Genomic DNA, 27,587 nt, shown 5'->3' with positions numbered 1-27,587 from the left:
GTTCTTTCTTTCAAATCTTTCTTTCTCTTTGTTCCTTCTTTCCCCTCTTTCTTTCTCTCTCCCTCTCTGTTCTTTCTTTCTGTTCTTTCTTTCTCCTCTTTCTTTCTCTCTCCCTGTTTTCTTTCTTTCCCCTTTTTTTCTCTCTGTTCTTTTTTCTGTCCCCTCTTTCTTTCTCTGTTCTTTCTTCCTTTCTGTTTCTTTCTTTTATTCTTTCTTTTTCTCTCTCTCTGTTCTTTCTTTTCCTCAGTACCAGTCAGTGTGCCCACAGTACCAGCCACTGTTCCCTCAGTACCAGTCAGTGTGATCAGCAGTGATAAATGGGTGTGGAGATGGGTGTGACTAGTTGTGAAATGGGTGTGGTCGGGTGGCCGGTAACCAATCATCATAGTGGAAGTCATCTGTTTCCATCAACTTTGTTATATGTGGGCAGTGGGCACCTCTAGTAAGGTGGGCACGAGATGGCGGGTCTTGTCACCTCTGCCTCACACATAAGTTACTATGAGGTGTACTTTATTCCTGCCACATTTCTTTCTTAGCCTACTGAGAGAAATGTTTTGACCAGTTGAAAGTTAAACATCCTGAGGATTGTGCATGTGTGCGCTGCCCGCATATATATATTTACTTACTCTGACCCCTATATGAACCCTGCCCCTCCGACCGCCGTCCATTTTCCCATGCTTCTGTTCCAATCCTGTGGACTTTTTTGGTCCACCCTTGGTCCTCTACATGCTGAACATCTGGGACATGACTAACATTGCGCAATGTGCGCTTGTTCGTCACCAGATGCAGCGTCGTGTCCAGTGTGTGAGGAGACGGCGACTTGTCTGTGGCGTTAACCCCTCTGCTGACATGTTGGGCACAGCCTGTGACGAGGAGCGTCTCTTCCTGTGTATCCGGCCACAGGCTGCACATCGTAGGCTGCTTCTATCTGGGGAAATTCATCAGGCCGAAGCCTCTGTGTGACTTATGTGAAGTAACTTGTCTGACAGGTCATGGGTGCAGGTCAGTAGGTGATTGCAGACTATTACTATTACTCGTCCGACTCTCTTGCATCAAAATCGGACCGATTTTTAATCGCTAGTGTGTCTTTCCCTAAGCTACTTCTTTTTTCAGATTCTGAGGCATACAAACGTTTTAGATGCGCTGCAAGCTGAGCTGTATCATTGGCTTTTGCACAGTCTATAAAAACATGTGATGTTAATTTATATTCTTTCATGAATTCTACCACAGGCATATGGTTTATTACATTACCAGCGAAAAACAAGATTAGCATTCTCCACAATATTCTTCTAAGGGTGTGTGCACACGTTGCGGATTCTGCTGTGGAATTGCCTAAATCACCTGTGGTTTTACCTGTGGATTAGCCTGAGGTTTATCTGCGGATTTACTGCGGATTAGCCTGCGGTTTGACACCTGTCATGGAGCTGGTGCCAAACCGCTGTGGAATCCGCACAAAAAAGTGACATGCTGCGGATTTAAAACCGCGGAAAATTCCGCACATTGGGCACCGTAGTTTTCATTTTTCATCGACTTAGGCTGGTTTCACACTAGCGTTTTATCGCGTAGCGTATTGTGCACTATCGGGCGCATGCGCAATATTCCCCTATCTCTAACATGGTGGTCACAGGGTCTTGCGATTGCACGCGCGCTCATCAGCGTTTAGTGTGCACTGCGCATTTTATAGGTGTGTGCCCAGACGCGCCGTACACTACATGTTGCATTTTTTGTTCCGCCTACATCGTTAAAAAAATTGCGCGCGCACACCGCCCAAAAATAACATTACAGTCTATAGGGTCTCTGACGTGCGCTTAGATGCGCGCACGTCAGCGTTTTGTGCGCGCACGCAATTTCAGTAAACAATGTCTAGACACTTGTCTAAACCTCCCCCTAAACAAGCAACATTGTTTGAGAGGAGTCTAGATAAAAGGTGTCTTCAGGGCCAGACCAATACGCTACAGACAGCCTTGCAGAGACCAGACAAGAATAGAAGAGCCTTCCAACTGTGGATTCAAGCTTCAGAAGCCAAAATGTGAGTATTCTTCAACATAATGTCTGTGTGTCCTGTACAATTTTATAATGTACTAATGTATTTTTTGTTTAAATTTCAGCATGTCTTCTTCTGGATCGGTCTATTCGCCATCTCGGCAAGAACTGGCCCAAGCTGATCGTGAGGTGAGGATGTTGCTGCCTTTGGGTAAGTTTAGCTGCCTCTAGAAATGTGTAATCATTTTTTTTTTCTTTACAGACATTGGACACGGCCAGTGAAGTTGAAGTGCGGGAGCAGTCTGAGCGGGAGCGGTCTGTGCGGGAGCAGTCTGAGCGGGAGGATTCTGAACGGGAGCAGCGTAGTCAAGTCGTGGCGAGGAGACGCAATGTTAGTATATAATCTGTCCGTTTTTTTTTCTGTCTTTATTTTCATCTTTTTTCTTGCTTTTTCTCTGTTTCTTTTTCTATCTTTTTCATTCTCAAAAATTACAAAGATTTTAATATTTATTTTTTTTCTAGGTACCACAACGGGATGACTAAGGCTACTTTCACACATCAGGTTTTCGGCGTCAGGCGCAATCCGGCGTCGTGCCGGAACGCCGGATCCGGCAAATGTTTCGTAAAACCGGATGTGACGGATCCGGTTTTCTGCCGGATCCGTCTTTTTCTTGACAGACAAAACCGGATCCGTCTCATCCGTTTTTCTATCCGTTTTTCGACGGATTACGCCGGATCCGGTTTTTAAAATTGACCCTTGTGGCCTTCCGAACGGGATTGGCTACTGGAAAACTATATATAGCATGTTCCTACAGCCCTTCTTTGACAGGTTGTAGAGGAGAAAGTGCAGGTTGGAGAGAAGAGCAAGTTACTGGCAAAGATGGATGTTGTCATTGGAAATATTTTGAAGAATTTGGCGGATTTTACAGCGGAGGCGAATCGTTTGAGGGTGATTGTTCTGGAGAAGGAGAGAGCGAGACAGCAGCGCATCAGGCATCGTAGACGACGTTTGTGGATCCACCCCATCACAGCCAAGAGAATGACGCGTGGGGTCTATTCTACACTATGCATGGACCTTCGACGAAACCCGGATAAATTTTTTGGATATGTTAGGATGAAAATGGAGAATTTTGATTACTTGGTGGAGCGCATTGCACACCTCATAAGAAAAGCGGACACCTATTGCCGCTTCTCTGTTTCACCCGCAGAGCGTCTGATGGTGACTTTAAGGTAAGCCACATTTATTGGATATGCTCGCATCAGAGCACACTTTCACTGCAATCTTGTTGGTGGTAGTTTGCATCTCCAAGTGTTATAGGTCAGTTTTGGTATGTAATGCTGTGATTTAAAACTAATTTATTGTTTTTTAATTCCCCACAGATTTCTTGCAACTGGAGAATCCCTTTCGTCACTGCATTTCCAGTACAGACTCGGGATTTCCACCATATCTGGAATTGTGAAGTACACATGCCGTGCACTGTGGGACTCCTTAGCTGAAGAGTTTTTACCAGAGCCCACAACAGAGAGGTGGATTGAAATTGCTGACAAGTTTCAACAGATATGTCAGTTTCCAAACTGCTTGGGCGCTGTGGACGGGAAACATATCCGCATTGTAAAGCCAGCTGGATCGGGATCGGAATATTTCAATTTCAAGAAATATTTTTCAATTGTCCTCATGGCCATCGCTGAAGCGGAATACAAATTTATTGCGGTTGATATTGGGGCCTATGGCCGCTCCAATGACTCTCAAGTTTTCAAACTGTCTGCCATGGGGCGTAAACTGTATGGAAACACCTTCCAGTTCCCACCACCTAGACCGCTGCCGCAAACATCTGGTCCACCTATGCCATTTGTCTGTGTAGGGGATGAAGCCTTCCAGCTGTCAGAACACCTTTTGAAACCGTACTCTAGCAGAGGATTGACAAGACCAAAACGCATTTTTAATTACCGCCTCACAAGAGCAAGAAGAATGGTTGAATGTACCTTTGGTATTCTGACAGCCAAATGGCGGGTCCTATTGACTGCGATCAACCTCAAGACAGAAACTGTGGACGAGGTGATCAAAGCGTGCGTGGTACTCCACAATTTTGTTATCTGCAAGGAACCCATTTCCATTGAGGACACCTCTGAAGAAACCACCTTGCAAGATTACCATGACATTACCACTAGAAGTTCTGTGACGGTTTCAGTAATGAGGGACAATTTTGCACTATACTTTATGTCACCTCAAGGCAGAGTACACTGGCAGGATGACAGAGTGTGAAAGATTTGTGCCCAACCAAACTTGTGTACCTTCTGTACCAACAGTATATACCTTTGCCAACCAAAGTTGGCTATCTTGTCATGGTCTCTATTTTTAGCTTTAGGCCACAGGTGTGTACCTGGTTGTGTTTTATGCAAAGTATTTCACCTTTTAACAAAAGTTGTGTACATTGTTAGGAAATCACCAACAATAAACACAACTTTTTAGGTGAAATACTTTGCTTCAAACACAACCAGGAACACAACTGTGGCAAAAAGCTAAAATTTACCCACAGCTATATACCTAGTTTTGAATACCATTTCACCTTTTAAATACCCTGTATTTAACCTTTTTCGCCGCAGAAAGAAATGACAGACAACCAGTGTAAAATAATTTAACTTTTATTGAAAAATGTTTTTTTTAGTAAACTTTTTTAAAATTTTAATAAACTTGTTTAATAAAACTTTGAAACTATAAAACTGAAACCATAAAACTGGTCATTTTTATTTAAATACACACATTATAAATCTGTGTAGTGTGTGGTGGAAATACTGCTGTAGGGGCTGCGGGACACTTCGACACTGGGAGTGTGGAGAGAGGACTGGGATCGTGGTGGGGAAGGAACAGTTAGAGGTGAAGGTGTGGAAAAAACTACAGAATGGGTGGACATGTGGGAAGCAGAAGAGGTGGTGGGTGGTGGAGTGGAGGGTTGGGCATGGACTGTAGGAGCAGATGATGTTGATGGCAAGTTGTATGGGGAAGGAGTTTGGTACGGGGCAGGTTGCTGGAAGTGGGGAGATGTCTGGTACGGGGCAGGTTGCTGGAAGTGGGGAGATGTCTGGTACGGGGCAGGTTGCTGGAAGTGGGGAGATGTCTGGTACGGGGCAGGTTGCTGGAAGTGGGGAGATGTCTGGTACTGGTGAGGTTGCTGGTACTGGGGAGTTTGCAGGTACTGGGGAGGTTGCTGGTACTGGGGAGGTTGCTGGTACTGGGGAGGTTGCTGGTACTGGGGAGGTTGCTGGTACTGGGGAGGTTGCTGGTGCTGGGGAGGTGGATGGTGCTGGGGAGGTGGATGGTGCTGGGGAGGTGGATGGTGCTGGGGAGGTGGATGGTGCTGGGGAGGTGGATGGTATGTAATAGGAGGGGGAGGATGGAAAGTGGCTGGAGGGGGTGTAGATGTAATAGGAGGGGGAGGATGGAAAGTGGCTGGAGGGGGTGTAGATGTAATAGGAGGGGGAGGATGGAAAGTGGCTGGAGGGGGTGCAGGTGGAGGAACTACTGTGGTGGGAGGAGGTTGGGAGGTAACTTGCTGGAGAGCAGCGTGGCATGAATGCATTACATGCATCTGCTGGGCAGGAGAGAGCGTTTCCATGCGCTCCACAACAGACCTGAAAAAGGTGTGGTTTGGCGAAGTTCTTGCTTCTGAATGCATGGTTTGCAGAAGTGTCTTCACCTCCAGAATGCTGGAGTTGATCTGCTGATAGCCTGCGGAGATTTGCTCTGACAAGACTTTTAGACAGTTCTGGAAAGATGCATTCAGATGCAAGAACTCTGGCGCATAAGTCTTTTCCTGACCCCTCTGCCGCTGCCGCCCAGTACCCGCAGGTGTACTAGAGGTGGCAGGGGCAGAAGGGTGGGGTAAAGGGAAAGCGATCTCCTCACCAGCAGCTTCATGTAATGTAGGCGGCCACGATGCTCCTGTGCTGGTGGATGGGACAGATGGGTCGAATGTGTGGTAAGGCTGGGAAGGTGCAGATGTACCGGGGCGGTCGAAGTGTCCCTCGGTGCCGGTCTCCTCATGGATCGCCTCAGAAGGGTCCAATCGTGCAGGCTCCCGAGTGCTGCTCACCGTGCTGTGGAATAAAGAGAAAAAAAAACAATTAAAATACTGACATGGTATGGCCCTGGCTGAAAAAAAAATTTACATCTAACATTTTTTTTCACATGTGGTGTGTAATATTTACCTTCTGGTGACCATTGTTTCCCGGAGGAACGACAGGGCTTCTGCGTACTTGTACTTGCTCCTGCGTCCTCCAGATCCACTCGGGGCCCGCATCTCTTTATTGAACTCCTTCTTGAAACGATCCCTCACAGACCGCCACCGATTCACAATTCTGTTCCCTGAAACGAGAAAGGAGTGGTTAGTATACAACATCAGTGTTTCCCAAACTCCAGTCCTCATGGTCCCCAGGGGTCATGTTTTCAGGATTTCCATAGTAAATAGAAATCCTGAACACATGATCCGTGGCGACCACAAGGACTGGAGTTCGGGAAACACTGGTTTACATCAAGCAACCGGTACTGTATATACTTACGCTCTGTAATCTGGGCCCGAACATCGAGGTCCTCCCAGCGGCCCACAAGGAGCGAACAGATTTCCTCCCAGAGTCGTCGGGTAACGATAAGGTCAGCGTGGCGGCGGTCAGCCATATTCCAGAGCGGCTCCCTTTCTCGGACGAGATCGATGAGGTGGTCCACATCGAGTCCTCCATCCTCACCGTCAGAGTCGGGAGCACACTGTGAAGGCTGTTAAAGAAAAAGACAAAAATAACATAATTAGCCTCCACATAAGAAATGAAATAAAAAGTGCAAAAAAACAAAGCAAAAATATTTATACTTACACGCTGGTGACCGCCGCGTTGCTGTCGCCGACGACCCTGGGAGGCACTGCGAGGACCTCTTGGCCGAGCACCAGATTGGGAAGACTAGAGAAGAAAACAAAAAATGTTATGTCTTTGGATGTAGGCATTTGTTTGCTGTGTGTGGTCTGCAGAACATTGTTTTCTATGTGTTGTGTGTAGTGTGATGTTGTGTTTCTGCGTTTGATGCAAAAAACTTACCAATTGTGAGCCCACTCCAGGTGTCTGTCCACCCCTTCCTTCTTCTTCTGGGAGCTCCTCTTCATCTTGTGAATCCTGTTTTGAAATAAAAGGCAATGAATAGACATATATTACAGAGAAGATGGATTTTTGGAAATAAAAACTTACCGTCAAACGCTGACGATGCGAGGGAGGGCTCCCAGACGATGATGTGCTGTCTTCCTGGTGGCCACACTCCATGCCTGTGGGTGGTGTTCCAGCTGCTGCCATTGCTGCTGCTGCTGCTGCATCTATTGGGCGGCTGTTGAATAAAGAGAAACAAAGGGCCAATGAATATCTTGATATTCAATAGCCCTAGTTTGGAGGAATGGGGGATTTGATAATTACCGTCTCTCATCTGCTGCTGGCCTCCCCTCCTCAGCATGTTCCATTTGCTGCTCCATTTGGGGTGGTGGTGGTGCTGATGGTGCTGCAGTGGTCTCCTGCCTTCTCCTGCTTCGCTTGGTTGCTTTCTTGGGTGGCATGTTGGGTGTGGCTGTGGGTCCCACTGTCTTGCTTTTATATATGTCTTGTGGGCAGAGCTACTGAGCATGCTCAGCCCAAAAAACCGGATCCGGCGCATTGCGGCGCTCATAGGCTTTCATTGTGTGAAAAAGCCGGACGCACCGGATCCGGCGTGTCCGGCTTTTTCGCCGGAGACAAAAAACGTTACAGTAGCCGTTTTTTCCAGACGCCGGATCGCGACACATTGCCGGATCCGGCGAAAACCGGATGAAACGCATGGCCATCCGGCGCGATCCGGCGCAAATGCAAGTCAATGGGGGGGAAACCGGATCCGGCATTGCATTTCGCCGGATCCGGTTTCTGTCAAAAGCGCCGGATCGCGCCTGACGGCGAAAACCTGATGTGTGAAAGAGGCCTAAGATGTGTACATAGACAACGAGCACCTGATCCGCCTTATTGAGGAGCGTATCCCGTTGTGGGACAGCCGTGACCAGCAGTACAAAGACACAGTGGTGACCCGGCAGCTCTGGAATGAGGTGGCCGCAGCGATGATGGATGTCTGGGACAGCGCCTCTCCAACTTCAAAAAGGGCGTTCAGTAAGTATAAACATGCTCAGTGATACTGCATTCATTTTTGGTCCAGATGGTACTGGTGTGTTTGTGGCAAGATATATTCTTGCATCAAACACACCAATGCCTTCTGGAAAACAGTGATTGCTTTGTGTATTAAACTGCTGTCTTGAAGCTGCATTGATTTGTGGTCCTGATGGTACTGGTGTGTTTGTGGCAAGATATATTCTTGCATCAAACACACCAATGCCTTCTGGAAAACAGTGATTGCTTTGTGTATTGAACTGCTGTCTTGATCCTGTTTTCACTCTTGCTCCGGATGATACTGCTGTTTTGGCTGATACATATATTCTAGCAGGACACATAACAGTGTCCTCAGGATCAACAGAGACTGCATTGTGTATAGAATTGTTTTGGGCTGCAGCATTGACTGTTTGCAAAGTTCTATCAGGTGTGTGTGCTGATAATTATGTTGCCTTCATTGCATTGTCTTTTTTCTTTTTTTTGCCCAACAGTGAACAAAGTCCGCACACGTTGGCGCTCGATGAAGGACTGCTTCAACACTGATGTTCGGGCTGAGGGACAGGTTTGCAGTGGTTCAGCGGCAAGGCGCAGAAGAAAGTACCGCTATCATCTCGAGTTGGATTTCCTGAGACTGGTCCTTGCCAGCAGAGCGTAAGTGTATATATATATATATATATATATATATATATATATTTTTCTTTTTTTTACTATGTGCTTTTCTATTCCACAGCTGATGCTTCTTGTTAATGCAAGATAGTAATGTTTTCCCTTTCTTTCCACAGCACTTGGAGCAGCACCCTGCAACCTGTCCCGGGAGCGGTTCTTCATCGATCGACCTTGGACCCGTCCCAGCCATCCGACAGCCAGGAAGCATCTTGCAGGTTAGCAACACAGACAGCTGGTGACCAGGAAGCTGGTCCATCAGGTGTTCCCCTGGCCCAGGTCTCTGTCACTGGTTATGCGGGCACTACCCGCCAGCGGCAGAGGGCCTTGGACAGGCCAGTCATGCCCGAGTTCATGCACTTGAGCGAGGCCTTTCAGGCCAGCCTCAAGGTGCTGTCCGCCAGAATAGAAAGCGGTTTTTCCCTGATGGAATGTGGTTTTAACCACATGGAACACCGCTTCCACTCTGTTGACCAGCGCCTTGACCGTCTGGAGGCCGACCTCAACAGACCAGCGCACCATTTTTTCAGTAAAATTGAACAGGGCATGGCGGAACACCTTAGTCCTGAGCAACAGCTGAGTGTGTTACAGGCCTGCAACACTGCTTACTTGCAGGCTATGCAGCAGAATCGGTATGTGCAGCAGTCAGTGGTGTCATTTCCAACAGTGCCACCGCTGACTCGCTACACCTCCCTACCGACTTCTGCTGCATACCACTGCACGGCCACCAGCATTCTCAGCGAAACTGGACACCAATACACCACAACAAGTCTGAGTGCTGCTGGACACTCCTCCGGCACCACCACTATGGCAAGTGCTGCTCCTGTATGGAGCACCGCCACAGCACCACCTGCTTGGAGCAAAACCACCGTTCCTGCGGGTCGGGTGACCGGGGTCATTGAAATGTCACCCGACCCGCAGATACAGGACAACATGCAGTTAAGCCCAGAGGGGGTGGCTTTGCACCCACGTGGTTAGGAACGCTCTGATTGGCTGTTAAAAGTGAAACAGGCAATCAGAGCGATAGTAATATTTCATCAATGAAAATTGATGAAATATTACAATCCAGCCATGGCCGATGCTGCAGTAGCATCGGACATGGCTGGAGACACCGATTCGACCCCCCCACCGGCGATGGCCCCCCCCCGCCACTGAATGACAGCGGCGATCTGCCGCCGCTGTCATCATCTGCCCCCCCTCCCATTCCCTCCGCTCCCCGCCAGCTTCCGATCCCCCCCTCACCCCCCGGTACCTTCTGAGTCCTCCTGTCGCTCCCGGTGTCCCGCGGGTCCGGCTCATGGGAGCCGCCATCTTGGAAAATGGCGGGCGCATGCACAGTGCACCCGCCCGAATCTGCCGGCTGCAGATTCTATTCTTTCATTTTGATCACTCTCACAGTGATCAAAATGAAATAAAAAGTAAATAAACCCCCCGATTATTACCCCAATAGGTAGGCACAATTAATAAAATAAAGAAAATATTTTTATTTTTCCAATAGGGTTAGGGTTGGAAAGAGGGTTAGGGTTAGGGTTGGAAAGAGGGTTAGGGTTGCAAAGAGGGTTAGGATTGGAAAGAGGGTTAGGATTGGAAAGAGGGTTAGGGTTGGAAATAGGGTTAGGGTTGGAATTAGAGTTAAGGTTGGAATTAGGGTTAGGGTGGAATTAGGGTTAGGGTTGGAATTAGGGTTAGGGTTGGAATTAGGGTTAGAATTAGGGTTGGAATTAGGGTTAGGGTTGTGGTTAGGGTTATGGTTGGGATTAGGGGTGTGTTGGGGTTATGGTTAGGGTTGGGATTAGGGTTAGGGATGTGTTGGGGTTAGGGCTGTGGTTAGGGGTGTGTTGGGGTTAGGGTTGAAGTTAGAATTGATGGGTTTCCACTGTTTAGGCACATCAGGGGGTCTCCAAATGCGACATGGTGCAACCATTGATTCCAGCCAATTTTGCGTTCAAAAAGTCAAACGGTGCTGTCCCTTCCAAGCCCCGACGTGTGCCCAAACAGTGGTTTTCCCCAACATATGGGGTATCACCGTACTCAGGAAAAATTGCACAACAACTTTTGGGGACTAATTTCTCCTGTTACCCTTGGGAAAATAAAAAATTGGGGGCTAAAAATTATTTTTGTGGAAAAAAAATGATTTTTTCATTTTCACATCTCTGCATTATAAACTTCTGTGAAGCACTTGGGGGTTCAAAGTGCTCACAACACATCTACATAAGTTCCTTGGAAGGTCTAGTTTCCAAAATGGGGTCACTTGTGGGGGGTTTCCACTGTTTAGGCACATCAGGGGCTCTGCAAACGTAATGACGACCGCAGACTATTCCATCAAAGTCTGCATTTCAAAACGTCGCTACTTCCATTCCGAACCCTGACGTGTTCCCAAACAATGGTTCCCCCCCACATATGGGGTACCAGCGTACTCAGGACAAACTGGACAACAACCTTTGGGGTCCAATTTATCCTGTTACCCATGTGAAAAAAATTGCGGGCTAAAAATCATTTTTGAGGAAAAAAAATTATTTTTTATTTTCACGGCTCTGCGTTATAAACTTCTGTGAAGCACTTGGGGGTTCAAGGTGCTTACCACACATCTAGTTAAGTTCCATGGGGGGGTCTAGTTTCCAAAATGAGGTCACATGTGGGGGGTTTCTACTGTTTAGGCACACAGGGGCTCTGCAAATGTAACATGATGCCCGCAGACCATGCCATCAAAATGTCACTACTTCCCTGCTGAGCCCCGACGTGTGCCCAAACAGTGATTCCCCCCCACATATGGGGTACCAGCATACTCAGGACAAACTGTACAACAACTTTTGGGGTCCAATTTCTCCTGTTACCCTTGTTAAAATAAAAAATTGCGGACTAAAAAATATTTTTTTTAGGATAAAAAAAATATTTTTTATTTTCACGGCTCTGCGTTATAAACTTCTGTGAAGCACCTGGGGGTTCAAAGTGCTCACTATGCATCTAGATAAGTTCCTTAGGGGGTCTAGTTTCCAAAATGGGGTCATTTGTGGGGGAGCTCCAAAGTTTAGGCACACAGGAGATCTCCAAACACGACATGGTGTCCGCTAACAATTGGAGCTAATTTTAATTTTAAAGTCAAATGGCGCTCTTTCCCTTCTGAGCCCTGCCGTGCGCCCAAACAGTGGTCCCCCCCCACATATGGGGTACCAGCATACTCAGGACAAACTGGACAACTTTTGTGGTCCAATTTCTCCTGTTACCCTTGTGAAAATAAAAAATAGCGTGCTAAAAAATCATTTTTGAGGAAAAAAAATGATTTTTTATTTTCACTGCTCTACGTTATAAACTTTTGTGAAGCACTTGGGGGTTCAAAGTGCTCACTACACATCTAGATAAGTTCCTTAAGGGGTCTAGTTTCCAAAATGGTGTCACTTGTGGGGGAGCTCCAATGTTTAGGCACACAGGGGCTCTCCAAACGAGACATGGTGTCCAATAACGATTGGAGCTAATTTTCCATTCAAAAAGTTAAATGGTGCTCCTTCCCTTCCGGACCCTGCCGTGCGTCCAAACAGTGGTTTATGACCACATATGAGGTATTAGTGTGCTCAGGAGAAATTGCCCAACAAATTTTAGGATCCATTTTTCCTGTTGCCCATGTGAAAATGAAAAAAACTGAGGCTAAAAGATAATTTTTGTGAAAAAAAAAGTCCTTTTTTTTACGGATCAATTTGTGAAGCACCTGGGGGTTCAAAGTGATCACTATGCATCTAGATAAGTTTCTTGGGGGGTCTAGTTTCCAAAATGGGGTCACTTGTAGGGAAGCTCCAGTGTTTACGCACACAGCGACTCTCCAAACGTGACATGGCAAGCACTAAATATTCCAGCATATTTTCCATTCAAAAAGTCAAATGTGCTCCTTCCCTTCTGAGCCCTGCCGTGCGCCGAAACAGTGGTTTATGACCGCATATGAGGTATCGGTGTACTCAGGAGAAATTTCCCAACAAATTTTATGATCCATTTTATCCTGTTGCCCATGTGAAAATGAAAAAAATGATGCTAAAAGAAAATTTGTGCTGGAAAAATTAAAATGTCCATTTTTTCCTTCCACGTCGCTTTAGTTCCTGTGAAGCACCTGAAGGGTTAATAATCTTCTAGAATGTAGTTTTGAGTAGCTTGAGGGGTGCAGTTTTTAGAATGGTGTCACTTTTGGGTATTTTCTGCCGTATAGACCCCTCAAAGTGACTTCAAATGTGAGGTGGTCCCTAAAAAAAATGGTTTTGTAAATTTTGTTGTAAAAATGAGAAATTGCTGGTCAACTTTTAACCCTTATAACTTCCTAACAAAAAAAAATTGTTTCCAAAATTGCGCTGATGTAAAGTAGACATGTGGGAAATGTTATTTAGTAACTATTTTGTGTCACATAACTCTCTAGTTTAACAGAATAAAAATTCAAAATTTGAAAATTGCAAAATTTTCAAAATTTTTGCCAAATTTCTGATTTTTTCACAAATAAATGCAAAAATTATCGACCTAAATTTACCACTAACATGAAGCCCAATATGTCACGAAAAAACAATCTCAGAATCGCTAGGATGCGTTGAAGCGATCCAGTGTTATTACCTCATAAAGGGACACTGGTCAGAATTGCAAAAAATGGCCTGGTCATTAAGGTCAAAATAGGCTGGGTCATGAAGGGGTTAAAGCCCATGGCACTGTGGCTAACCTCCCTAGAGCATTGTAAGAAACTCATTGATGGTTACCGGAAGCGGTTGGTCGCAGTTATTTTGGCTAAAGGTTGTGCAACCAAGTATTAGGCTGAGGGTGCCAATACTTTTGTCCGGCCCATTTTTGGAGTTTTGTGTGAAATGATCAATGTTTTGCTTTTTGCTTCATTCTGTTTTGTGTTTTTTCATTTAAGACAAATTAAATGAAGATAATAATACCATAGAATTTGTGTTTGCAATCATTTTCAGGAAGAAACTGAGTATTATCTGACAAAATTGCAGGGGTGTCAATACTTTTGGCCACAACTGTATATTTGAAGACGAGTGTAGCGATGCTGCAGTTTAATGTGTATTCTCCTGCCCATTTGTGATAACTTTGTGAAGTATTCGTCACTTCAGCATAACACCAGGCCTGGGTATTTTACCAGTGTGCTTTCAAAATCTAAGCCACAGTGGTGTTCCTGCAAATAATATTTATAGTCACATGTTTCGGTGTCATAAAAAGTGAATTATGCCAGTGCATCCAAAAATCACTATTTGTAAAATCGGCCCATGTGACACAAATATTAGTTGTATTATCGCCACCGTCGCTAGAGATTCTAAACGTAATACAACTTGTGTGTATGTATAGTCACCTACTCAGGAGTATTAGTGAATTGATCATGCACAAAACACAGCATCATAAATTCACTGATACACCTGGCTACTTGCTAATAGTATTGGGAGTGAAAAAACACAGAATGCACTCAGTACAGGTATCAAAACAGTGTTTTTTATTCACATACCAACAAGACAATTTTTTTACACCATTTGCTCTTGCCATTCCACCCGTCCTACATCTGAGTTAAAGTAGGCCGCAAATTGGTCCCTCATTTGGCCAACTTCAACGGATGACCGGAGAGGGTGCTGAGTAAATTCAGGCAATGGGTTAGGAGCAACTTCATCAAGATCTAAGTTCGGGTGCTCTCTAGCAATTACAAAATTATGTAGAACCACACACGCCAGTTTCAGATTAATGGCTGTGCCAAGAATGCGCCATCTGGAGACAAGTATTCCAAATGCACACTCCACAGTTCTTCGGGCCCTGGTCAGCCTGTAATTAAAAATTCTTTTGTTGTGGTCCAAGTCCCGGCTGGAGTAGGGCTTGAGCAGGTTTTGGCACATCTGGAATGCTTCATCACCAACCATTACAAAGGGCTGTGGGGGACCTTCGGTGTTGGGAAGAGGCCGTGGCATGGGGAAATTGAAGTGGTTGCCATACAACCTCCTGCCCATGTCAGAGTTCTTAAAAGCCTGGGAGTCATTCCCACGGCCAAATGCCCCAATGTCCACTGCAATAAACTCACAGTCTGCATCAGAAATGGCCATGAGTACAGTAGAAAAGTACTTTTTATAGTTGTAGTACTCAGATCCAGTTCTTTTGGGCTTGATAATCCAGATGTGTTTCCCATCCACCGCTCCCAAACAGTTAGGGAAATTGCATACAGTCCAGAATGTTTTGGCGATGTCCAACCACTTTTCTGCGGTTGGCAGGGGCATGAATTCTGGACAGAGAACGTTCCAGAGAGCCCGGCAGGTGTCCGCTACAATTCCAGACAACGTGGAGATTCCAATCCGGTACTGGAAGTGCAGTGAAGAGAGGGTCTCTCCAGTAGCCAGGAATCTGTGACACAAAGAAAAAAACAAAAATTAATATTTGTGTATAGGGATTTTTGTACACACCTAAAATTCAATAAAAAAAAAAAAAAATATCTGCAGCCTTTTGTTCAATACATGCCATAAAAAAATTACCGCAGCCTTTTGTTAACGACATGCCAGATTTGGAAGATTACATGTCACAACCAAGAAAATTCAGCAGCCATTGGTTTAGCAAAACTACGTACCTTAATGTGACCAGGAGCCGTTCCTCAGGAGTAATCGCACGCCTGAGCTGCGTGTCCTGTCTCCGGATGACTTCTTGGACCCGACCAAGCAAATAGTGAAAGGTTTCTTGGGACATCCGGGTATAATCCGTAAATTTCTCCGGGTTTGCCTGGAGCTCGCTGTAGAGGGTGTGGTACGCTCCACGGCTCTCCCAGAGTTCAATAATGGGATGTATCCACAAACACCGCCGCTGCCTCTCTCTCTCCCTCTGTTCATGGCAAGCTACGGCATAAGCCTGAGCCATCCTCATGTCCAGATCCAAGTCAAAGTAAAAGCTCTTCCAGCGCAGATCCATGTTCTCAAGTCAAATGCAAGCAAATGTGAAGAATTCAGCTGCAAAAAGGGGCTATATAAAGAATTTCCATAAGACACGCCCACTGCTGTCCCATTGGTGGAGTGTGTTGCAAGAATTTTTCAAGGATTTTTTCTCCTGTGAAGTGACACCCATTGCACATAAAAAATGCAAACGCATGAAAAACGCTTACAAACGCATAAAAATGCTGCGATTGTTTGTCGTAATGCGCACAATAATGCTACAAAAAAACGCAGCGTTTACAAGCGTTTGCATGCGCTTTTGACACGCGTTTCATGTGCGCTCGATACGCTGTGAAAAAAGGCGCAAGTGTGAAACTAGCCTTACATGGTACTCAGTGGCGTAGCAACTGTTTGTTGCGCCCGGGACGGTCGAAAAATTTGCTGCCCCTTTGGTCGTTGATAATCCGGAAGCATCCGAAGAGCACCCATCATTGCCTGCTCCGTCACCCCATCATTGCCTGCTCCATCACCCCATCACTGCCTTCTCCCCATAACTGCCTGCTCCATCACCCCATCACTGCCTTCTCCCCATCATTGCCTGCTCCATCACCCCATCATTGCCTTCTCCATCACCCCATCACTGCCTTCACCCCATCACTCCCTTCTCCCCATCATTGCCTTCTCCATCACCCCCATCCTTGCCAGCTCCATCACCCCCATCACTGCCTTCACCCCATCACTCCCTTCTCCCCATCATTGCCTTCTCCATCACCCCATCACTGCTGTCTCTCCATCACTCCCATCATTGCCTTCTCCCCATCACTCCCATAATCCCATCAATGCCTTCTCTCCATCACCCCCATCATGGCCTTCTCCCATCACCCCAGGCATCATGGCCTTCTCTCCCCATCACGGTCTTCTCATGTCCCCATCTCCTCCAGGGCCAGGCTCCACCTACACAAACACAGACAAACACACACACACACATACATACACACACAGAGACAGACATACATACACACAGACAGACATACATACACACATTATATATACACACACACAGACACCACCTCTCTCCTCTCACCTGTCCGCAACATTGCCCGCACTTCCTCGCTCTGACACAGCAGCGGCCGCTGAATGATGACATCATTCAGCAGCGCTCCTCTCTGCGTCAGTCAGAGACAGGAAGCGCGGGCGGCGGGCAGGAAGCTGGACGGGTCCTTGCAGCTCCGCTCCTGCTATTCCCTCTTGCAGGCAGCGGAGCTGCTTGGATCGCTTCCTGGCCGCCGCTACACGAGGGCAATTTAGGAATTGCTGTGCGCCGCCCCCACACACGTGCCGCCTGGGGCGGACAGCCCCCCCACGCTACGCCACTGATGGTACTGTGGATCTGCAGGGCCAAATCCACTGTGGATCCACAGCAGAATCCGCAACGTGCACACACCCTCACTCTTTTATTTAAAGGGAATCTGTCACCCTTTTTAGCCCCTATTAGCTGCCGGCATAGACATCGGGGGCTTATCTACAGCATTCTGTAATGCTGTAGATAAGCCCCCTGATGTAACGTGAAAGAGAAGAAAAACACCTTAGACTATACTCACTGAGGTGGGCGGTCCGGTCCGATGGGTGTTGCGGTCCAGCGCCTCCCTTCTTCATGTGATGACGTCCTCTTCTCCCGTCCTGTAATGGCTCCGGCGCCTGCGCACTGCAGAATTCTGCTCTGCCCTCAACAGGGCAGAGCAGTGCGCCTGCATATGGGATCATATGGGGAGACGCGCACTTTGGGTCTTGGGCCCCAGATCGTTTAGGACCCTGGCAGCATCCCAGGTGATGATGATTTTCTTCAGACTGAGGCCTCACATTTGGATTCTGTAAACCCCATTTCGTTGCTATAGTTGCGTGCTGGGACTTGTAGTTCCTCACTGGCCGCCTCTCCTCGTGACTAGAGACCTTTCCCAACCACACAACTTCCTCATTCAGTGGTCCCACTGTCCCAGCCTGGCTGGAGCTCTGCCCACTCAGGGAATTCCCACCTGCTGCTCCGTGCAATGAGCCTATGGCGCCCTTTCCCCCCGGCTCTCCGCCCCTCTGCCCTCCTCGTCTCCTCCCACGGGGCGGGAAAACTGAGTGGAGGAAGTTGTGCTGTTTGCAAACCCCGCAGCTGCCGGTAACTAGCGTTGGTTCTCATCGTCCTGGTGTCGGTGCTTCTTCTCCCGCAGGTGCCTGACCTACAGAACGCTAGGCGGCTGTGTGCACACGGCTCATAAGCCGCCATCTAACGCCTTCATCCAGATGGGCTCCATGTTCCGCGGCGAGGAGATGTGCCTGGCCCAGCTGTTCCTGCAGTCCGGCTGTGAATACCAGAGTGTCAGTGAGCTGGGCGAGCTGGGGCTGGTGGAGTTCCGGGACGTGAGTACATAGTGGGGCTCTCCGGTGCCCTCTGCTCTCCCGCCCCGGTCACACAGCCTGGTCTCTCCCACCCCCGCCGCCGCCTCTGCCCAAGCCCCCTCCCCCCCCCCAGGCCTCTGCCTACCCCCTCCCCCTCGTCTCTGCCCCCCCCTTCTCTGCCCCCTCCCCCAGGCCTCTGCCTCCCCCCCCCCCCGTCTCTGCCCCCTCCCCCAGGCCTCTGCCCCCCCCCCCGTCTCTGCCTCCGCCTGCCCCCTCCCCCAGGCCTCTGCCTACGCCCCCCCGTCCCTGCGCCTGACCCTGCCCCCCCCCCCGGGTCTCTGCCGCCCCCCCCCCCCCCCGGTCTCTGCCGCCCCCCCCCCTCTGGTCTCTGCGCCCCCCCCCCTCCGGTCTCTGCCCGCCCCCCCCCCTCCGGTCTCTGCCCGCCCCCCCCCCCTCCGGTCTCTGCCCGCCCCCCCCCCTCCGGTCTCTGCCCGCCCCCCCCCCCTCCGGTCTCTGCCCGCCCCCCCCCCCTCCGGTCTCTGCCCGCCCCCCCCCCCCTCCGGTCTCTGCCCGCCCCCCCCCCCCCCCCTCCGGTCTCTGCCCGCCCCCCCCCCCCCCCTCCGGTCTCTGCCCGCCCCCCCCCCCCTCCGGTCTCTGCCCGCCCCCCCCCCCCTCCGGTCTCTGCCCGCCCCCCCCCCCTCCGGTCTCTGCCCGCCCCCCCCCCCTCCGGTCTCTGCCCGCCCCCCCCCCCCCCTCCGGTCTCTGCCCGCCCCCCCCCCCCTCCGGTCTCTGCCCGCCCCCCCCCCCCTCCGGTCTCTGCCCGCCCCCCCCCCCCCCTCCGGTCTCTGCCCGCCCCCCCCCCCCCCTCCGGTCTCTGCCCGCCCCCCTCCGGTCTCTGCGGGGCCTCTGCCCGCCCCCCCCCTCCGGTCTCTGCCCGCCCCCCCCCCCTCCGGTCTCTGCCCGCCCCCCCCCCCCTCCGGTCTCTGCCCTCCCCCCCCCCCCTCCGGTCTCTGCCCGCCCCCCCCCCCTCCGGTCTCTGCCCGCCCCCCCCCCCCTCCGGTCTCTGCCCTCCCCCCCCCTCTCCGGTCTCTGCCCTCCCCCCCCCTCTCCGGTCTCTGCCCTCCCCCCCCCCTCCGGTCTCTGCCCGCCCCCCCCCCCTCCGGTCTCTGCCCGCCCCCCCCCCTCCGGTCTCTGCCCGCCCCCCCCCCCTCCGGTCTCTGCCCGCCCCCCCCCCCCTCCGGTCTCTGCCCTCCCCCCCCCTCTCCGGTCTCTGCCCTCCCCCCCCCTCTCCGGTCTCTGCCCTCCCCCCCCCTCTCCGGTCTCTGCCCTCCCCCCCCCTCTCCGGTCTCTGCCCTCCCCCCCCCTCTCCGGTCTCTGCCCTCCCCCCCCCTCTCCGGTCTCTGCCCTCCCCCCCCCTCTCCGGTCTCTGCCCTCCCCCCCCCTCTCCGGTCTCTGCCCTCCCCCCCCCTCTCCGGTCTCTGCCCTCCCCCCCCCTCTCCGGTCTCTGCCCTCCCCCCCCCTCTCCGGTCTCTGCCCTCCCCCCCCCTCTCCGGTCTCTGCCCTCCCCCCCCCTCTCCGGTCTCTGCCCTCCCCCCCCCTCTCCGGTCTCTGCCCTCCCCCCCCCTCTCCGGTCTCTGCCCTCCCCCCCCCTCTCCGGTCTCTGCCCCCCCCCTCCCCCCTCCCCTCCGGTCTCTGCCCTCCCCCCCCCCCCCCCCCCCCCCCGGTCTCTGCCCTCCCCCCCCCCCCCGGTCTCTGCCCTCCTCCCCCCCCCCCGGTCTCTGCCCTCCTCCGGTCTCTGCCCCCCCCTCCCCCCTCCGGTCTCTGCCCCCCCTCCCCCCTCCCCCCTCCGGCCTCTGCCCTCCCCTCTCCGGTCTCTGCCCTCCCCCCCCCTCTAGTCTCTGCCCCCCCCTCCCCCCTCCCCTCCGGTCTCTGCCCCCCCCCCCCCCGGTCTCTGCCCAATCCCCCCCCCCCCCGGTCTCTGCCCAATCCCCCCCCCCCCCGGTCTCTGCCCCCCCCCCCCCCCGGTCTCTGCCCCCCCCGGTCTCTGCCCTCCTCCCCCCCCCCGGTCTCTGCCCTCCTCCGGTCTCTGCCCCCCCCCCTCCCCCCTCCGGTCTCTGCCCCCCCCCTCCCCCCTCCGGTCTCTGCCCTCCCCCCCCCCCTCTCCGGTCTCTGCCCTCCCCCCCCCCCTCTCCGGTCTCTGCCCTCCCCCCCCCCCCCCCCCCGGTCTCTGCCCTCCCCACCTTAGTCTCTATCTGTTTGCAGGGTTGCAGCAGACCTGTGCATATAATGCCTTATCCAGGGATTGCTATATAAGCCTTTGTCTGGGCTGCTGCTTTGTTACTCTTCCTGTCGTGTAATTTAACCCTTGCAAACACAGCTTCCCCTCTGGGTGCCACCACTTGTGTCCTGATTATCTTTTTTTCTCTTGACTAAATACCAGTAATGTCTGTGGCCCTGCAGCACAAAGGATCCTCACAGTTTTGTAGGGGCGCAGTCAGCCGGCCTTGTAATTTGGACCACGGTGCACGGACTGGCCAACAGCAGCATAGGAATACATGAAGTGCCAGGAGAGCCCTGCGGGCCAATCCCGCTCCAATGGCCGCCTGTGTGCGCCTAAGGCGAGACCGGTACTGGCTGAGCTGCACAGTTTGCCCACGGCACTGTAAGAATGTTATATATTGTCACTAACTGCTCCATTAATGCAGGGGCAAAGGCTTGGGCCACACTGTTGTGCCCACTGTCTCGTGGTATGTGGCTGGCCATGATGGAGGCAGAGGAATCTGCTGACCATGAGATCCACTGTATAGGAATCTGCTGCCGTTACCGTACAATCAAACGGTTTGCAGTCCCATGCCGGCCAGCCGGTGGCCCGAAAGAACACCCTCTTGGCCCCCTGTACTGTAGGCTCTGCACCAGCCTTACTGTTAGCCATCTCTAAACATCTCTAGTGTTTGGGGCATCGCTATCACTATTTGGGGTATTTTTTGGGCATGTAAAAAAAATATGCATGGTCCCCTTTTTTTTTTAAAAAAAAACTGATCGAATGAATGCTGTTTTAGGAAACCTAAAAACCGGATCAATCGTGTAACTAATATTCCCCCAACCCATCTCTACTCCCAGATCATGTAATGGAAAGTGTGAAACAGAAATGAGGTTGAATTCATGCGTCTGTGGCCCACTGTAAATTATGGGCCATGCAGTATGGGCTGGCCACAAGTTTCTTGACTCAAATTTGATACCTCATAGTGCACCCACAGTATGGGGCTGAGGGGTTTGGGTAGGAAACCTGTAACCTGTCAGTACATTATGGTCCATGTTTGTCCATGTCAGACATCTGAATTCAGACTTGATGGTCACGCTGATGAAGCTGTTTACATGAGACTTGGGTAGCAGAGCGTATTTTACGAGGGGAATCTGCTGGTTCCTGAAATACTGAGGTAAGGTTCCATGATTCTGTTGCTTTTCTGCCTTCAGCTCAATCAGAACGTTAACGCCTTCCAGCGTCGCTATGTGTCGGAGATCAGGCGATGTGATGATATGGAGACAACATTTGGTGAGTTTCTGTCACTGTCCCGTAATTTCATATATGGTAGATTTCGGACGCGATGGCTCACGGTTGTAATCCTCCTCCTCTCAGGGTACCTGGAACAGGAACTGCGCAAAGCTGGTATGAAGGTGCCGGACTCCTCCGAATCGCCTTCTGCCCCTTTACCTAAAGATGCTCTGAGGATACAAGAGGAATCTGAGCAGCTGGCTAATGAGCTAAAAGAGGTCTCCAGCAATAGACAAACCATGCGAGAACGTCTGCGGGAGCTGCGGGAGTATGCCAATATACTGCGGGAAAGTCAGAGGTTCACGGGCCCCCTGGTTAGTACCCCAAGTGTGCTACTGTTTTGTACCCTACATCTAGGTTTCCACCACTGCTTACTCATTTTCTGTGGTCACTTGGTATTCAGCACTCGCCGACACTTAGGCTGGCCATACACATTAGATGGCTGTCATCTGACTCCTGCTTCAGCCGAGCATTTGCAGTCGGAATCTCCTGACCATCAGTTGGCTGATCCTGTCCATATCGGCTGGTTCGGCAGACCTTAGTTTAATGTGTGTGGGGTAGGGGGGCTTTACTGTATCTAGTAAACCTCAGCCTCCCCAATACTATGTTTGTATTTATTTAAAACGGGCGTAACAAACCCCATGGGCTGCAATGTGTCAGAAGCATTACAGAACGATCTAATAAGTGTAAATTCCATTTTTTTTAAAGACTTGCCCATATTCCATAGCACTTTACAGTCCAGATATGTTGGCGGTAAGCTAGAAATAAATTATCAGGAGGATAGAGGTCCTCTTCTCACCCATTCATAAGCCCAGAAAGGAAGAGACCATGGATTCAGCTTTCTCCATTGTAGTTTGTGAGACGCTGACAGTCAGGTGTTTTCAAGGCATCTTAAGGGCCCGTCACACTAAGCGATATCGCTAGCAATACCGCTATAACGCACTGGTTTTTGTGACGTAGCAGAGATATTGCTAACGATATCGCTATGTCTGATACTTACCTCCGACCGGCTCCCCCACTGATTATCGCTGATCGCGCAAGAACGTCCTGGACCATTTCTCGTCGTCAGCTTCCTGCTGGGGCGACGTTTGGACGTCTTCATCGCCTTGTCTGACAGGTAAGTAGCGACCCCCGACCACTGCTATGTCGCTGTGAGATCTGCCTGTGTGGCAGCTCACTAGCGACCATTTAGCGATGCACCAGCGATCCTGACCGGGTCATATCATTGTCGGGATTGCTGGTGCATTGCTAAGTGTGACGGTACCTTAAGGCTGCATGTGGCCTTCTGCACCGCAGGTTGTTTTCTCCGCTGATTTAAGGAGACTGTTATTTTAATTTTTATTTTTTTATAACACAACAATGCAAATGAAGTTGGATTGTGTCGTCAGATAAATGTCTATTGTTTGTCTTGCATAGTTTCATGAATTTTAAGGTTCAATGTATACATAAGTCCATCGGGTTCAACCTATAACCTAACATGTTGATCCAGAGGAAGGCAAAAATCCCATGGAACAGGTGTAAATGGCTCCATATTAGGGGAAAAGTTCCTTCCTGGCTCCACATACAGGAGTCAGATAGTTCCCTGGATCAGTATCCTTTCACCGAATCTGGTACCCATAGCCTTTAACCCCTTAAGCCCCAAGGGTGGTTGGCACGTTCATGACCGGGCCAATTTTTACAATTCTGACCACTGTACCTTTATGAGGTAATAACTCTGAAACGCTTCCATGGATCTCGGTGATTCTGACACTGTTTTCTCGTGACATATTGTACTTCATGTTAGTGGTAAAATTTCATTCATATAACTTGCGTTTATTTGTAAAAAAAAAACGGAAATTTGGCGAAAATGTAGAAATTTTCGAACTTTGAATTTTTACGCCCTTAAATCACAGAGATACGGCACACAAAAAACTTGATAACTAACATTTCCCACATGTTTACTTTACATCAGCACAATTTTGGAACCAAAATTTTTTTTCTCTTAGGAAGTTATAAGGGTTAAAAATTGACCAGCGATTTTCTCATTTTTGCAACACCATTTTATTTTTACGGACCACATCACATTTGAAGCCACTTTGCGGGGTCTATATGATAGAAAATACCCAAAAGTGACACCATTCTAAAAACTGCACCCCTTAAGATGCTCAAAACCACATTCAAGAAGTTTAGTAACCCTTTAGGTGCGTCACAGGAATTTTTTGAATATTTAAAAAAAAAAAAAAAAAAAAAATCTTCAGGTTCAATTTTTTTTTATTTTACCAAGGGTAACAGGAGAAATTGGACTGCAAAAGTTATTGTGCAATTTGTCCTGAGTACGCAGATACCTGATATGTGGGGGGGGAACCACTGTTTCAGCGCATGGCAGACCTCAGAAGGGAAGGAGCGCCGTTTGACTTTTTCAATGCAAAATTGGCTGGAATTCAGATCGGACGCCATGTCGCGTTTGGAGAGCCCCTGATGTACCTAAACAGTGGAAACCCCCCACAAGTGACCCCATTTTGGAAACTAGACCCCCCAAGGAACTTATCTAGATATGTGGTGAGAACTTTGAACCCACAAGGGCTTCACAGAAGTTTATAACGTACAGCGGTACAATTAAATAATCATATTTTTTTTCCACAAAAATGATCTTTTCACCCCCAATTTTTATTTTCCCAAGGGTAACGGGACCCTAAAAGTTATTGTGCAATTTGTCCTGAGTACGCTGATACCCCACATGTGGGTGTAAATGACTATTTGGGCGCATGGCAGAGCTCGGAAGGGAAGCAGCGCCATTTGACGTTTTTGGCTGGAATTGAGATCGGACACCATGTCGCGATTGGAAAACCCCTGATGTACCAAAACAGTGGAAACCCCCCACAAATGACACCATTTTGGAAATTAGACCCCCCCCCCCCCCCCCAAGGAACTTGTGTGGTGAGCACTTTGAACCCCCAAGGGCTTCACAGAAGTTTATAACGCCCGGGCGTGAAAATAAAAAAATCGTATTTTTTCCACAAACATGATCTTTTAGTCACCATTTTTTTTTTTTTTTTTTTTCCCCAAGGGTATCAGGAGAAATTGGACCCCAAAAGTTGTTGTCCAATTTGTCCTGAGTATGCTGATACCCCATATGTGGGAGAAAACTACTGTATGGACACACGTCGGGGCTCGGAAGGGAAGTAGTGACGTTTTGGAATGCAGACTTTGATGGAATGGTCTGCGGGTGTCATGTGCGTTTGGACAGCCCCTGATGTACCTAAACTATTGAAACTCCCCACAAGTGACCCCATTTTGGAAACTAGACCCCCCCACGGAACTTATCTAGATGTGTGGTGAGCACTTTGAACCCCCAAGTGCTTCACAGAAGTTTATAACGCCTCGGCGTGAAAATAAAAAAAATCATTTTTTTTTTTCCACAAAAATGATATTTTTGCCCCCAATTTTTTATTTTCCTAAGGGTAACAGGATAAATTGGACCCCAAAAGTTGTTTTGCAATTTGTCCTGAGTATGCTGATACCCTATATGTGGGGGTAAAACACTGTTTGGGCGCATGGCAGAGCTTGGAAGGGAAGGAGCACCATTTGACTTTTTCAACGCAGAATTGGCTGGAATTGAGATCAGACGCCATGTTGCATTTGGAGAGCACCTGATGTGCCCAAACAGTGGAAACCCCCAATTCTAACTCCAGCCCTAACCTTAATGGGAAAATAGAAATAAATACATTTTCTTTTAGTTTTATTATTTTTCCCTAACTAAGGGGGTGATAACGGGGGGTTTGATTTACTATTTATGGCGGTTTTTATGTTTGGCAGCAGTCACACGCTAAAAGACGCTTTTTATTGTAAAAATAGTTTTTGCATCACCACATATTGAGAGCTATAATTTTTTTCGTATTTTGACCCACCGAGTCATGTGAGGTCTTATTTTTTGCGGGACGAGTTGAAGTTTTTATTGGTACCATTTTCGGGCACGTGACATTTTTCTGATCGCTTTTTATTCTGATTTTTGGGACGCAGAATGAACAAAAACCAGCGTTTCATGAATTTCTTTTGGGGGGTGCGTTTTACTCCGTTCCGCATGCGGTAAAATTGATAAAGCGGTTTTATTCTTCGGGTCAGTACGGTTACAGCGATACCTCATTTATCTCTTTTTTTATGTTTTGTCGGTTTTATGCAATGAAAACTATTTTATATAAAAAATTATTTTTGCATCGCTTTATTCTGTGACCTATAACTTTTTTATTTTTTTGCGGATGATGCTGTATGGCGGCTCGTTTTTTGCGGGACAATCTGGCGTTTTCAGCGGTACCATGGATATTTAAATGCGTCTTTTTGATCGCGCGTTATTGCACTTTTTGTTCGGCGGTATGATAATAAATCATTATTTTCTGCTTCGGTTTTTATTTTTTTTTAAGGGGTTCGCTAAAGGGGTTAACTAATGGGACAGTTTTATAGGGCGGGCCGTTACGGACGCGGCGATACAGAATATGTGCCCTTTTTTTTTTTTTTTTTTTCTTCAAAAAATGAATTTATTGGGTAATATATATATATTTTTTTTACTAATTTATTTAGCGATTTTTTTTTTTTATTTTTTTTTTTTTTTTTTTTTTTTTCCCCCTCCCCTTTATTATATTGTCCCAGGTGGGACATCACTGTCATGTGACAGATCGCTGATCTATCACATCACAGATCACTGTGACAGATCAGAGATCTGACACAGGCAGTGCTGCAGACTTCCTCATGCCTGCGCTTTGCAGGCAGTGAGGAAGTCGGCTCCCTACAGGCCCCCGAAAGTCCCCGTCGCCATCTTGGATCCGTGGGCATGTAGGGAAAGAGCCCCCCGCAGCAGCGCTGCACATTGCGCTGCTGTGGGGGGCTCAGGGAAGCACGGAGGGAGCCCCGATGCTTTCCTTTAACCCCCGGTACACTGCGATCGTGTTTGATCGCGCTGTACAAGGGGTTAACGTGTCGGGGGCGGTCCGTGACCGCCCTTGACACATTGTGCCGGGTGTCAGCTGTGATAATCAGCTGACACCCGGCCGCGATCAGTGGCGCTCACCACGTGGGCGCCGCTGATCGCTATGACGTACTATCCCGTCCATGGTAATTAAGTCCCAGGGCACATGGACGGAATAGTACGTCTCATGGCAGAAAGGGGTTAATAATACATTAATCAGGAAAGGCATCCAGGCCGTTCTTAAATTTTATTAGAGAATCACTCATTACAACATCATATGGCAGAGATTTCCATAGTCTCACTGCTCTTACAGTAAAGAATCTGCGTCTGTGATTATGCGTAAACCTTCTGTCCTCCAGACGTAGAGGATGCCCCCTTGTCCCAGTCTCAGGCCTAGGGGTAAAAAACTCATTAGAAAGATGTCTGTACTGTTAAACAGGTAATTTTCAGATAACACATTCTCGTTAGGAAACTTTATTATTAGGAATAAAACAAAAAGCTTTTCTGTGCTCTCCTGACTGGTAAAATGTGTGTGTAGTGGATCCTGAGGTAGGAGAGTTGCTGCATATGAACCTCTATGGAGCTAGAAATAGAGCTGCACGTTCACCTGAACAGACAGTGACACTTCAATGTCCAGTATTGGATAATATGTGGCAGTAAGGAACGCAGATGTACAGTATATGTCATTCATTTTTTCCACATCTGCTGTGTGGAATGGCTATTAATCCTACTCTTGGTTTTTCTGCAGCCTGAGTCTGAGTCCTGGAGAGAAAATTCTGATGCGGACCACCTGATTGACCCTACAGTAACCTCCAGGAACGACCTCCGAATTAGGTGAGTTATTGGATCATGGAGCTGAATTTGCCTTCTATCTTCCTCTGACCGTAGCCTAAAGTCGCTACTTTTCTCAGTCACTGTGTGGTTTGTCGTACTAGTTGGGGAGCTTACTGACGGCTGCTATGTGTCATCATGTGATGCCCAGTTAGAACCTAGAATTTGTCTTCTCCTTTCTAGTTGTGAGAAGTTTTAGGCCTGT

General features: G+C 49.0%; 1 protein-coding gene and 1 long non-coding RNA gene across 5 annotated transcripts in view; one reads left to right on the top strand and one right to left on the bottom strand.

Moving 5' to 3' along the window:
• The window catches only part of LOC141048583 (uncharacterized), a 36,823-nt gene extending 19,423 nt beyond the window's left edge, over positions 1–17,400 (bottom strand). Inside the window, exon 1 of the long non-coding RNA XR_012220092.1 lies at positions 17,273–17,400. This is a non-coding gene — a long non-coding RNA (uncharacterized lncRNA). The remainder of the gene's footprint in view (positions 1–17,272) is intronic.
• The window catches only part of LOC141048581 (V-type proton ATPase 116 kDa subunit a 3-like), a 91,780-nt gene continuing 81,573 nt past the window's right edge, over positions 17,381–27,587 (top strand). Inside the window, exons 1-5 of one of the 4 annotated variants that reach the window (XM_073544299.1) lie at positions 17,381–17,498; positions 17,891–18,080; positions 21,534–21,612; positions 21,697–21,926; positions 27,300–27,385. In XM_073544299.1, coding sequence (XP_073400400.1) covers positions 17,964–18,080; positions 21,534–21,612; positions 21,697–21,926; positions 27,300–27,385 — 512 coding nt within the window. In that variant the 5' untranslated portion in view covers positions 17,381–17,498; positions 17,891–17,963. Of the gene's footprint in view, positions 17,499–17,712; positions 18,081–21,533; positions 21,613–21,696; positions 21,927–27,299; positions 27,386–27,587 lie in introns of those variants that run through there. The other 3 variants (XM_073544300.1, XM_073544301.1, XM_073544297.1) reach the window with 3 other exon arrangements.

Source organism: Dendrobates tinctorius, unplaced genomic scaffold, assembly GCF_039654945.1.
Source record: "Dendrobates tinctorius isolate UK_male_01 unplaced genomic scaffold, ASM3965494v1 ptg000137l, whole genome shotgun sequence".
NCBI classification, from domain to species: domain Eukaryota; kingdom Metazoa; phylum Chordata; class Amphibia; order Anura; family Dendrobatidae; genus Dendrobates; species Dendrobates tinctorius.
This window is presented reverse-complemented; position numbering and strand designations above follow the sequence as displayed.